Consider the following 13,211-nt stretch of genomic DNA (forward strand, 5'->3'; position numbering starts at 1 on the left):
GGAAGGTGCATGGGACCAGTTGAATCTCATTTGCTAAGCACTCAGCTTCCATATCACAAACACCAGTGTTTACTGACCAAGCCTTCCCACTTCACAGCTTGCAGGCTTCACAATATAAAAAGTGCTTCAAATACTGGAGCAAATTCTAGGGTTTATGTGATTTGAACATGCAAAGAGTAGCATAGCTATGCCATGAACACAGACACCAAAGAGAAAACAAAGACAATACAGGAAAGAATTCATAACTTGAGACGCAGGCTCATATAGGGAGCATAAAACAAGTAACTACTGGGTCCTTCCACAGAACTGGGACACTGCAAGGGCAAATTCTGTGCAGAGGCTTAAGGTTCAATCAATTAGAAGGCAATAACATCAACAAACTCAGTTTAGTCACCATTAGACTCAGTTAATACACTCTGCCTTCTGATTAGCTACTGACACGGGACAAAAAGCAGGATCAAGTCCCCGGGAAGCAAGTGGGCTCTTCGCAGGTACAGCCAGCCACCCAAATAAACTCTATTACAGGATTAGGGCATAGAGAGTTCTATTAAAAAAACCCTACAGTTGTATTTATTTAGAAACACTACACAGTTGTCAACTGTCATGGTTGCATTTTCCGAACAGATTTGAGTTAAACTAGCTGCATTAAGTTGGTTTTATTGCCTTCCCTGTACTAATAACATTCAGATAGCAATGGAAGTTAAAATGTAATCTATTTTTCAACATATATACTATTAGCTTGCTGAGCTACACTCCACTTGATCAAAACAGATTAGCCAGTTTCACCCTCAAACCACCAGAGCATCATTACTTCTTAACAGTAAGAGGCCTCTCCTCTCAGGCTTTACAGACTCTTTATGATATCACAGAAATGTTGTGTAATTACTGCATTATCAAGGTCTTATGCTCACCAGACATAAAGATATTGTCCTGATAAACCATTTCAAACTTTCATGGTTTATTTTGTAACTTCAAAAGGGTATTTGTTCTCAAAGGCCTTTTATGTGGCTGAATTTAATAAAATATGTTCTTTCCAAATATTTTACAAAACCTAGTTTTTAAAGCAGAGAAGTTCATGAATCTATCTGCTCTGTGAAAGAATGTCTCTAGACCTTTTGAAACTTCAACTTTTTTTTTTTAAATTAAAACACATGCACAGAAACAAAAGCACATGCCAAATACTATTAAAGTAAGCCTTCTTTAATGAGATTCTGCTGACCATGTATCAGCAGCACCACCGTGTGTTAAGTGAACAAGACATTTATTGCTGAGAGATTACTGGTATTGCAGAATATAATCAACCATTTACAATTTCAGTAATTGATGTAGGCCTAAATAGTAACAATATTTTTACACTATGTTGCCATGCCAAAATTGCAAAGCCTTTAACCTATCATACCATTTTGTGTAATATTAGGGTTTAAAAAAAAAAAAAAAACCAAACCTTATTTTTCCACTGCTAATGAAAAAGAAGACAAATAAATATCCCTGAGAAGGACTAAATAAGATCTAATGTCAGATGCAATGAATGGATTCAGTATATCACCATGTACAACTCGAGGGAAAGAAGGAGGGAAGAAAGCAAGCAGGCAAGCAAAGGCTTTGTTCACTAGTATGATACTAAGATAGGCATAAATAAATACTTCAGAAATACTGTAAAACTAATTGTAAGATTGCTTAGTACTAAAGTTACAGTAGTATTAGCATACTTTATACTTATGTTTATACTATACATAAATACTTCTTTAGAAGATGTATTGAAGGTCAAAATTTACAAAATTTCACGTTATTAGGAGAACATTTATTAACACTACTTACACTAACACAGGTTTTCCTGATATCTTAGGGCTGTTTAAAACTTCTGTCATGGCTTGCTTTGTTTCTTCCATTCTTGCAATGTCACTGGAATCCACAACAAATATTACACCGTAGGACTCAGCATAGTAATTTCTCCAGATATTTCGAATTCGTTTTCCACCTCCTAAATCAAAGATGGTGACTTCAAAACGTCCTTGTTTAAGGTCAATCTTGGAAAACCCAACTGTTGGAGCCACATCTTCAGGAGATTCTGTCAGAGTTCAAAGAAGAAAGCCTTCAGTAAAAAGTGTCCTTAGTTATGTAAAGAGGATTTTACATTGTGATTTGTGTAGCAAAATTCATATTTTAAAAACATGGAGCAAACCCTCCCTGTTAAGTGACACCATATTGCTAACCATGCATTTTTTTTTACATTAAGATTTTCCTTTTCCTCAGGTAATTTCAAATTAACACACTAGTCTCTCTATCAGTTACTTGACATTAATTTAGATAGGAGCACTGGGGAGGGTGGGAAGGGCCAAAAATGCAATTTTTAATATTTAACACCACCGTTAAACTGCAGTGGTGTTCTGTGAATTGCAGTTTTTACTTTTCCCCTCACCGCCAACGCTCCCATCTGAACAGTTATACAGCATTTGCATGGTATTAATCCAAGTTTGAGAAGGAAAACAAACAAAATAGTTAATGCATTATGACCTGGGAAGCCTTGTGCTCTGCCAAATTTATTTTTTATCCCTCAAGGTTGCCAAAACAGCTTCAAAAGTTCAAACCAAGGGCTGAGATGAAGTGACTGAAACCATGTTCTTCTGAGATGTAAACTACTTGATTCCCCTTATTCAAGATCAGGTTTTGGCCTTTGTTTATTTTTATTTTCTGTTTTTTAGTTTGCCATGCAATATGCTAAAAAACTATAGCTTTATATTTAATACTTTTGCTTGCTGTCTCCCTTTCTGAAGGGCAAGGAAAGCCTGTACTTGCCTCACACCACGAAGCTGTCTCTGCAGGGGTGAGTTAATTGGATCTCTGCAACTGTTTTATGTAGCTTGGCAGCACAAGGCAGGAGAAACAGATGTAAAATTCATCTTGTTGAGAGGAAGAAATGAAGGCATGGTCAAAAGCACTGAGCTCTGAAGAGCAGTGCAGAAGCTAAATCACCACCAGCCTTCTGCTACTACATTCCTTTTTTGAGCAAATCCTTCACACACAGCCGAGACGGGGATTCAGAACAGACCCCTTGGCCGGAACAGTGTGAGCCAAGACGCCAGCAAGAGAAGGGTTTGGGACCCCCATTTGTGAAAAACTACAGCTTCAAAACTCAACAGGCTTTATTTTGAAGAATGTTTTGCACTGTGAGTCATAAGTATGTGCTCTTACAACAGAGAACAATGTGAACATGAGTGTTGGTTAAGGGTGAAAGTTATTGATGGTGCTGAGTCTAAGGGGATATTGCTGAAACATCTGCTCCTATTGTACGGTGAGGTCTCCAATAATAAAGAGTCTTCAATGTAAAAACAGGGTCTGCCACATGATCTGCAGATCCATTTTGGCAAATATGACTTTGGTGACCGTGCTGATTTGCCTAGGTTTAAGAGTCCTAAGAACTGAAATGTATTTGGTTTCTGCTAAAACCCAGCAATTGTAACTGCAGTCACCTCCTACAGGCTGTATGACTGCTGCACAGCCAGAAGTACTGGTTTTATCAACCCTGAAGACTAAATGAAGGTTCTAATCTCTGCAAGCTCTGTTAAGGAAAAAAAACCCAATTGCTTTCTAAGGCAAGCACTATTCAAGCCCTGGGAAACAGTCACGGAAGTCAGAACTATCTTTTCCTGGAGTTTCCCTTTAGAAATACCCATCTTTATCCCATTTTTTCCCAGAAAAAAAGGACTTCTAGAAATAACTGTCACATTTAGCTGATAAAGGCATTAAAGTTGATTTTGAAACAGAATGAAAGGCTAAATAACAAAGCACTCATGTTTTCAGGGCAAAGATTCAGGAGTATAAACGAAAGAATATTCATAACTTTATTCACACTTTACTAAGTCCATGACCTTGCATAACACGCATAAACAGAAAGTCGAGGTGGAGCCTCCAAAGTCTGCCAAAACACTACTAAGTACTCGCTTGTTATTACACAAGATGAAAGTTATTTAGAAAAACAATCCCACAAAGGGGAAAAAAAAAAAAAAACAGAGAATTTTTGTTTTCATAAGCACAAGTTTTATCTCAAATTATATCCTGCTTGCCTATGTCATTGGATGGTGCAAACTACCCTCCAAAATCAAGTGGTCTCTTACTGAAGTAAGTGCCTAGAAAATCGCTAGTGCTTTTCTGGTGATAAATAATGATATGAAATATGTATCACTAGAACCATCCTTTATGTTACATACATACACATGCAATTTCCTTCTTTTGAACCTTTTCCTCATTATACATACTTGCAACACTGATTTTTATATAAAGTTTACTGATGTATGTGCATTACTGGATGGTCACCTGAAAGCATCTTCAGCACGTGCACACAAGATAAAAAAAAAAAAAAGTCAGGTCCATTGATTTTGCTAATGTATACTAAGATGTGAAACACATCATTAACCAGAATATTTTGTATCATTGCCTTAATTCAAAGTAATTATTAATTAGAACGCGGTCTACAGCCTTCAGAGTTTTTGTCCTACACTTTCTTTCACTTAAAGCAACTGATGGAGAGAGTTGGCTTGCTTGTAGTTACAATGTTCCTTCAGCTATTTATTGAACTGCTGAAAAAACCCTTCCTCTAGTCCCAAAATGAGCTATGATGTTCACGAAATTTAAACATGAACCTAGAACAGATTTTGTTGCAATTTAGCATTTTGCACAGTTAACAATACAATGGTCAACTCAAGGCACATAAGCATTCAAGCTACTCTGAACATTAGGTCTTAGTGTTTCCAAGATAATTCAACACCCCCATGGACTAATTTTTTCTGTTTCAGTGGCCTAAGGGCTCTAATGCTGCATGGTGCAATGTCTTAAGAGGCAGCTCTTTCCATACTATCTACCTTGCCTCTACACCATACTATTACCTTTGAAAAATATGTAGCAGCACGGTAGCAACTTTGTTGGAACTACAACTGCTTTGGTCCACGTTAGCTCAACATGATGTTAAGTGCAGTCGCCAATGAGCAAACACAGAGCTTTCTCTCTACTTCTCCTGAGCATAAAGCATGTGACTGGGAGCACCTACTTTTTAAGTCAGCCTAGCATAACTTGCCAGGTATCAAAAATCAGGATCTTTATGTTTCAAAGGTAAGACCCCCTTAATTTTTCTCTCATCTACAGGTCTTCACAGCACGGGGCCTGTGACGTGCTCACTTTGGCAACCACACTTGTACCACTTTTTGGTGGTACAAGCACAAAAATTTTCTTTCAACAATAAGGGAGAGAGAGAGAGATAAACCTTAAGGGATGAAGCAATATCTTTAGATTAAAATGATGGAAAATTAATAATTATACTCTCTCTTTCAATGCTCCATTTAGATGATAAACAAATTAATTGCTTACCTCCTTGAATTCCTCGGACTGTAGCAGTTTTACCAGCATTATCAAGACCCACCATTATTAATGTCACCTTCCTCCATAAGGAGAAAAAAAAAAAAAAAAAAAGATAAATATTTCAAATCTTATTTTCCTCTAGCTAGACAGTTTTTTAATACATGCACAGCAAATTTACCACAAAGTCATAGAAAGAATAGGTATCAAAATACCAAGTAGCAGGCATTGTTACAATTGTTTATCTGGTATTCAATATGTAAGACCATCTCATTAGACAGAACAGCAGAAAAAGGTATGAAATTAAAAGTCTAATACTGTGCTGTAAGTTTCACATGAGACAATGATTTTGCTTTCAACTTGTATTTGGCTGCTGAAATTTAATTTCACAGTACTGTAAATTTTATCCTTTTTTTGGTGTGGTCATGGTCTCTTTAACAATTTCTGTAATTTCATTTCCATTCCCCTGTATTTTTACCGTCTCTCTGCCTCAAAGTTGTGCCTATACTAGAGATTTATTTCTGTCTCAACCAGTGCATCTGAACAACACTATACAGTATACGACACTTGTGTAGACAACATCAGATGCTGCAAATAAGCGGCGCTGGTACTCATAGTGCCTTTGTTTCAAGCAGAAGCAATCTAGACTGCAAATGTGCAAACCAGTGGTGTTGAGTATGTACAATATATTAGCAAACTGGTATACAGGTTAGAATTTATACCAGGATAGGATTTTAAGCAAAGCAATAGAAAAAACATATCTATGTGTATACCTCAGTTGTTCCTCCTATTCACCAAGACTCAGAGGAGACAAAATAATTTGCTCAATTTTATGCTTCTTTAAGTGAAGGAATACTAAAAACATTGTTATTTCCAGTCTTAAAACTAGAACAGCATCATATATGAAGTATAATGTATGCAAGTTCTTTCAGAAGAGCCAAAAAGCTCTGAGAAAAGAACCTAAAAATGAACACTAGGATCATAGTAAATTATACTTTAACTGTAAGCTAAAATCAGAACAGCCACGAACATTTATAAATTCACAACTGTCTATAATACATTGGTGGTGTCAGAAAGCTATTCAGTCCAATATAGTTCTTTGAACAGCAGCACCTTATGTAAAACCTAAACTATGTAGCATTGAAGAAAAGGGCAAATCCTCCTACATGACTGTTAAGTATAACTGTGCCATACTCTTTATTTCCCTTCCCCATAGTTTGTAAGTAGTTTGAAACAAACTATGCACTACCTGTGCATCTCTGCTAATTGGAGGGAAAAGGATGCAGGATGTCTAAGTAAAAGTAACAGAAACAAATGAGAACAGTAGAATTCCATAAGCGAGAATGGATCACCAGGCTACCCACAAAATGCAGTATTAAAATACTTAGATAATAGTAAGAAAACTAGTATTACATTGGGGCTACAGTCTACTCTTGACAAGAAAGTGTTTTAACACATTACACTTCAGAATCTCAAAATGCAGAAACTAAATCAATAAGACAAAAACCAAATAAAATTTACATAAAAATTCTCGCATCACCCCAGAATGTTTAACTTGAGGAAACAGTATGTGAAGGACAATATTTTCAACTTTATACTTTCCTGGATACCTGAATTAGAGATGATTAACATTTCATTTTTAAGTTCAGAAGATGTATGAATTCTCTCTTAGAGAAAAAAAAAAAGATGGATTTTTTCTCAAATTAGAAAATACAAAAGAATGTTATATTGCAAATACAGTAAAACATAGGTGAGAGGACAAGAAATACAGTTTGGGAAGGTCAGCACAGAAACGTAAAATACTTTCACATGTTTACCTGACAGGTTCCTGCCACCGTTTTAACCAGCTGCAGCAATTGGCCATTAGACTGAACATCCCTCTTCACTAGCCATCCAGAGCCATGAAAGCTACAGAAACAATGTGGACAGGCCAGAGCAACCCAAGACGACAGGGAGAGAGATGTAAGGGCCCAGATGTTGTCTTGTCACTGCTAGCAAGAAAAAGAAGGGGAAGAAGAAAAAAAAAAAAAGAAAAAGAAGAAATGCATAGTTAGCCCCTACATATAACCAAGGCAAGCCATTTCCCCAGCAGCAGGCTGTCTATTCAGAGTGTGTCATATTCAGTCAGCCCCATGACAGTCTCATTATGTCTTTCACTTTTCCATCCTCTCACACTTCATCTGCCCCCATTTTACATATCTGGGCAGCAACAACACAGTACTCATACAAAATAATAATGCAAGACCACTGCACATAAGGAAACGTGCAAGTTAGAGCAGTAAGACACATCAAGCTATGAAATTCCAGTGCTTGCCTTCCTAACACATCCCACAGCTCTGCTGATTGACAGAAAATAAGGACCAATTTCAAGCATGAGTAAGTCGTAAGAACATAACAGGATAAGACATTAAAAGCAAACAAGGAATGTCCTACCTGTTAAGTATATTCATTTAACTGTCAATTTCTTTTACACAAAAATATCCCACAACAAGGAAACTGGGTTCTCTAGTGAGCACTTTGAGGAACTGGCAACTTAATGTCTAGTAATTGTCACTAAATTAAATAAAAGTATCAAGTACTTCCATCATTTTACAACCCCACTTTCTACTCTTCAAGCAGGAGAAAAAAACCAGAGAACATTCCTCTTTCTGGTGCTGCGCTGTGGAACAAGCAATGGAGAATAACTGTGTGATAATGTGCGTGTTTAGTTCTTTGTATGTACACTTAGCTGTGAAACAATAAAGCTTACACAAACCATGCAGTCAAGCGCACAAAGATGCAAAAGCTTTAAAACTCCCTTAATTACTCAGCCACAATAGCCCTACTGCGAACAACAGCAGTTGTCCAGGTAAAGGCCTTTCACCAGCAAGTTTTGGGCAACTTTACTTCACAAGTTCAAATCCACAACCTTCCTGGTAGGATGATGCACTGAGTCTGACTGCTGTTTTCTTCACAGCAGCCTGTATGGTGCTGTGCTTTGTATTTTTGGCTAAAACACTGCTGATAACACATGAATATTTTGGCTATTACCAGACACTGCATGCACAGCATCGAGGCTTTCTCTCTTTCCCACTCTGCCCTGCCCTCCTCTCCCCCCAGCCAGGAGGCTGGGGTGGGCAAGATGTTGGGAGGGGACACAGCCAGGACAGCCGGCCCCAACTGACCATAGGGATATTCCATACCATATGGTGTCGTGCTCAGCAAAAAATAGCTCAGGGAAAAGAGAAGGAAGGAGGAATGGTCATGGTTACTGCGTTTGTCTTTCCAAGCAGCTGTTAAGCGTGCTGAGGCCCTGCTTTCCAGAAAGTGGCTGAACACCTGCCCACTGATGGGAAATAGCGATTAATTCTTCTTTCTTCTCTGCTTGAGCATGCACCTTTTGCTTTCCCCATTAAACTGACACTATCCCTATCCACGAGTCTTCTCATCTTCCTTCTATCTTCTCCCCATCCCGTGGAAGAGGGGAGTGAGCAAGTCACCAGGTGCACATTTAGCTGTTAGGCAGGGTCAACCCATGACGGTCCTTCTCGGTGCCCAACGTGGGGCTAAAGATAGTGACAGCTTTGATCTGAGCATGTTATAGTTGTTAACTGGCAGGCTCCTGTGCTGGTCACTGAGCTTGCTTGCTTACTTTACTGCATATTAGAGTCTAGCGCTTGTTAGTGGCTGGAAAAGGCTGTGTAGGTTGCTCCTCCCATGGCAAAAGGCAAAGCCATTTGTGGGATTATGTTTGCTCAAGTGCAGCTGGTGGGTAATTTGGAAGGACAGGGAAAGCCAGTGTGTCTCTCAAGGAGATTTAAACCTTGGGGAAAATAACGCATGATTTGAGTTGTATGTTACAGGAACAGTACAGCAGGAACCACTTGAACCAAAGGAGGATGAGCTTCACGAGGAACCGGGCGAGTGTGGCAGTGACTCAGTCCAAGTGGGTCCTGGCACTGAACAGTCCAGCATGCCACCTCCCCTCTCCTGAGTGACCATCTCCAGAGATGGAGCCCAAGTCATCAACTGTTCTTATTCGGGGAAGTGGTGTGGGCAGGGGGCTATGGAAAAGGGGAATAATATCCATGCATACGTTGTGGGACAGGGGATGGTGGTTAATCACGTACCAATTTCTCCTCCAGAGATTATCACAACCCTTGCAAAAGGAATGTGTGCTATCACCTCAGCTCATAGGCTCATACCATCTGAGCTCACGTTTTGGTCAGCAGCTTAAGCTAAAAAACCCAACTGGATTCATATCAGAGCAGCTTAGACGTAGACAGATATTCCCTACTGCTCACTTGCCTCCATGAGCAGATTAACTGAGAGCAGTGACACTTTGAATTACCACAGCAAGTTTCCTAAAGCTTGTTTCTCAAAATACCTTTTAAAAAAAAAAAAAAATTCATTGCATATTTTAAATGATAACTAAGCTCAAACTAAGGTAATTTCAAACAATGCAGAAAACTGAATAATTAAGTATGATAACTTTCCAAAGTTATCATCTTCCCAATTTAGACCAATAAAAGTGGAAAAAAAATGGAGGAACTATCCCTAACAAACATATTACGTCCCTAGCAAACTATGATGATTTAGATAATTTATCCAGGTAGGAACTGAGAACTTCTCCTGATCTTATGAAGCTGCTGTATTCAAGGATGCCTTTGTGTGGATCTGCCATCATTCAATGTCAGAAACAGGTCAGATTTCTTCCACAGCAGAGACAACAGATACTCTTTAAATATTTATATTCCATTATACAAGAGCACTTGAGAATAGCTTCTCCAGAGGAGAGCTTGGTGTGTGAAGAACAGAGAAGTTCCTAAAAAGGAGAGCAAGATGATTGCAACTATTACAAGTATTAAAAGCAGGCTCTGAAGAACCCAAAATAAAAAAAAAAATAAAAAAAAAAAAATCAAAAAACCTCACACGCAGTGGAGAATGGTGCTTCAACCCACAAGCAAGTACCAAGAAAGTTAACTTTGAGAACACGCTACACAAATTTTCAGCTAGTTCTGTTGAAAAGCAAAATGTAACAGCTTAATGAACAACGCACTGACAAAAGCGTAGCATTTTCAGTGCCTGAGCATTGTCACAGAACAATTCCCATCCCATATTGTACAGATTGTCTACCTTTGCAAATTGTCAGAAAATTGCTCTAAAGCACAGATATGGCCCACAGCATTCAAATGGGATTCATGAGATGAAGAAAACTTGTTAAAGAGTGAAGAGCAGAGGATGACTACGTCATAGCAGAGCAATCTTGTTTAAATACAAAACCCCAAAGGGGGTGGGCAGGAGGTGACAAATAAAATAAAAAATTTCCAAAACATGCCACTATAGAAAGAAAGGGCATTCAACACTGCTGAGAAAATTATGGTAGGGAGGCAAATCACATTGTGTTATGCTATTTTGGAGAGACTGCATTTCTGGAACTAGCAATAGACAAAAAAACTGATCTTTGACATATGTATGGAACATACTACATGTATTTTATATGTCTCATTAATAACATTCAGAAGTTGTTCCAGGTATTATATCTGTCAGCTCGAACTCTTTATGCTTGTTGAGATGAACCAAAACCAACATGCCCACAAGCTCAGAAATATGTAAAACTGTGTAGTTAAGCTAGTATACCATTTAGCTAGCAAGTCAGCGCAAGTGTAAAGGACTAAGAATGTCAAAGATCCCATTTTTAGGTAAGAGAACAGAAAAAGTGTACTACAGAGACTAGGAAAAACATGACAAATAACTGCAGTAACTCTTTACCCTCTAGATTTAGATCAAGAGCTACTTAGCAACCCATATGTTATGTGACCTAAAGTACCAGATACCAGCAAGTCCAACATGCAAAGTCATCTGATGAATAAGTTTATCTACTTCCATATCAAAGTACACAACAAGCACTTTTTTTTTTTTTTTTTTTTAACACACATTTCACTGTCAGAGTTGAAATTAAATGTTCTGCCTTTGGTAGAGGCTTTTATGGTACAGAATTTTTTCACCATCATACCAATTTCTCACTTTCCTTAAAATATTATTTTCCTTAAAACAAACCATTTAAAGCTGACCCTTCTCATAAAGTTTAATTATTTAATTTCCTACCATGATGCTCCTTGCCTACTTGTTTGAATTTTAATTATAAGAACACAGTGGTTTAGTTGTATTGCGCTGTATTTTGAACAGCAAACCAAGTGACTGAGCAGTGAAGAAGGCACATGCAGCAAACGTCTGAACACCATCCTCTCTGCCAAAATTGCAGTGTAGTTAACAAGTGCATGAAGTGCAAGCAAGAACTGTAACGTCTTGAAAGACTGAAGCATACAAGTAGTTGTTAAAAATAGCTCTAGGACCACCAGTTCTTCCGTAAAGAAAAGTTACTACAAGACTATCAGTCCAAGTGAGTTTACGCACTTTCCAGCCACGTTCCTACCCTTCTTGTGTTTCCAAAAAAGAACCAGCCCTAAAATCCAGTGACTTTCATTCAGGCTTGTTTTCTTTGCTTGTCTCTTCCAATCTGGGAGTCCTTTATTTGCTTTTGAAAATCAACATTTCAGAGAAATTCCACTCTGTATTGCTCAAAGACTTACACGCAGGCTGCCAAACACCCACAGCCCAAGGCTGCCATTGCAGACACACACCGAGGTGTTTTATACAGCGAGACCGGAGCGGAGCTGGAAGAAACTCGACCCCACCTCCGCCAGCCGGGAGCCGAGCAGGGCGCTCGGCCGGAGCCGGGCGGGGCGGCCCCTCCGCCGCGGCGACCCCAGCCGCCGGCCCGCCCGGGAGATGCCGCAGCCCCGCCGAGCGCAGACTTTCCCCGGGCCCGCCCCGGAGGCGCGAACACCTGAAGAAGGCGCCCCGCGAGGACCCGGCGCTTCTGGATAAACAGGCCCCGGCCGGGCCGGGCCGGGGGCCGGGGCGAGCCGCGCAGCCAGCCGCTTCGCACCACCAACCGCGGCGGCACTTACCGGTCTCTCAGCGGAGGCGATGAGGCCGCGCGGCCCGAGGGCTAACGGCTTCGCGCCGCCCGCCCGCGCCCCAGGGGGCTCCGCGCCGCCCAGCCCGTCCCCGCCACGGCGGCGGCCCCGGACGACGGGAGGCCGCGGCCGAACGCGGAGAGCGGGGAGCGGGAGGCGGCGGCGGCCGCGGCGCTGCGCTCCGCTCCGCTCCGCCGCGCCGGGGTCACGTGCCCGGCGCCCCGCTCAGGCGAAGCCGCCCATTGGTCGAAGCTGAGATCTCCGAGGCAGTGGGGACGCGTAACCAGGCCGGTAACCCCTGGTTACCGCTAACGGGAGCCGGGGAGGGACAAACTTGTCGGCGGCAGCGGAGGGCGAAAACGGGCACCGCCGACCCTCGGGCGGAGAAGCGCTAGAGGGCAGGCCCGCGGCTAGCCAATAGGAGCGGGCGGCTCCCCCCGCGCCCGCGGAGGCTCAGCCAATCAGCTGTAAGGGGGCGAGGACAGAACGCTCCCCTCGGACCCCCGGCCCGAAAGTAAACAACGGCGCGCGCGTCCGGCGGCAGCGCGACCCCACAGTAACGCCCCCCCCCCCCGCCGCCGCGCCCGCCTCGCCCCTCTCCCGCTGGTGCGAGGCCCTCCTCGGTGCGCGCCCTCCCGCTCGTGTGCGCGGCGCGCCGGGAGCCGCTGCCGGGGAGGATGCCCGCGGCCGCCGCCCCTCGGCGCGGCGCGGCCCGTCTGGTCCCGGGCGCGGGTCAGGCGCGAACCGCCCGCGGCGCTGCCGCCGGCGCCGTGCTGCCGCTCCCGCAGGGCACCGCTGCCTGGACGCGGCCCAGCCTCCCCCCCCCGCCCCGCTGCCCCTCCCTCCCGCCCCCAGAGGCTCGCCCGGCCCCGCCGCGCAGAGGAGCCGCCGCGCAGTCAC

At 42.0% G+C, this 13,211-nt stretch overlaps 1 protein-coding gene across 6 annotated transcripts in view; it reads right to left on the minus strand.

The window, feature by feature from the left end:
* Positions 1-12,381, minus strand: part of ARL13B (ARF like GTPase 13B) — a 51,563-nt gene extending 39,182 nt beyond the window's left edge. For 4 of the 6 annotated variants that reach the window (XM_082337819.1, XM_082337814.1, XM_082337815.1 and 1 more), the window contains exons 1-4: positions 12,303-12,381; positions 7,167-7,340; positions 5,362-5,432; positions 1,819-2,068 (exon numbers count right to left, since the gene is read on the minus strand). In XM_082337819.1, coding sequence (XP_082193945.1) covers positions 1,819-2,068; positions 5,362-5,432; positions 7,167-7,225 — 380 coding nt within the window. In that variant the 5' untranslated portion in view covers positions 7,226-7,340; positions 12,303-12,381. The remainder of the gene's footprint in view (positions 1-1,818; positions 2,069-5,361; positions 5,433-7,166; positions 7,341-12,302) is intronic. The other 2 variants (XM_082337816.1, XM_082337817.1) reach the window with 2 other exon arrangements.
* Positions 12,382-13,211: the final 830 nt, after the last annotated feature.

Source organism: Platalea leucorodia, assembly GCF_965183815.1.
Source record: "Platalea leucorodia genome assembly, chromosome: 2".
In the NCBI taxonomy this organism is placed as follows: domain Eukaryota; kingdom Metazoa; phylum Chordata; class Aves; order Pelecaniformes; family Threskiornithidae; genus Platalea; species Platalea leucorodia.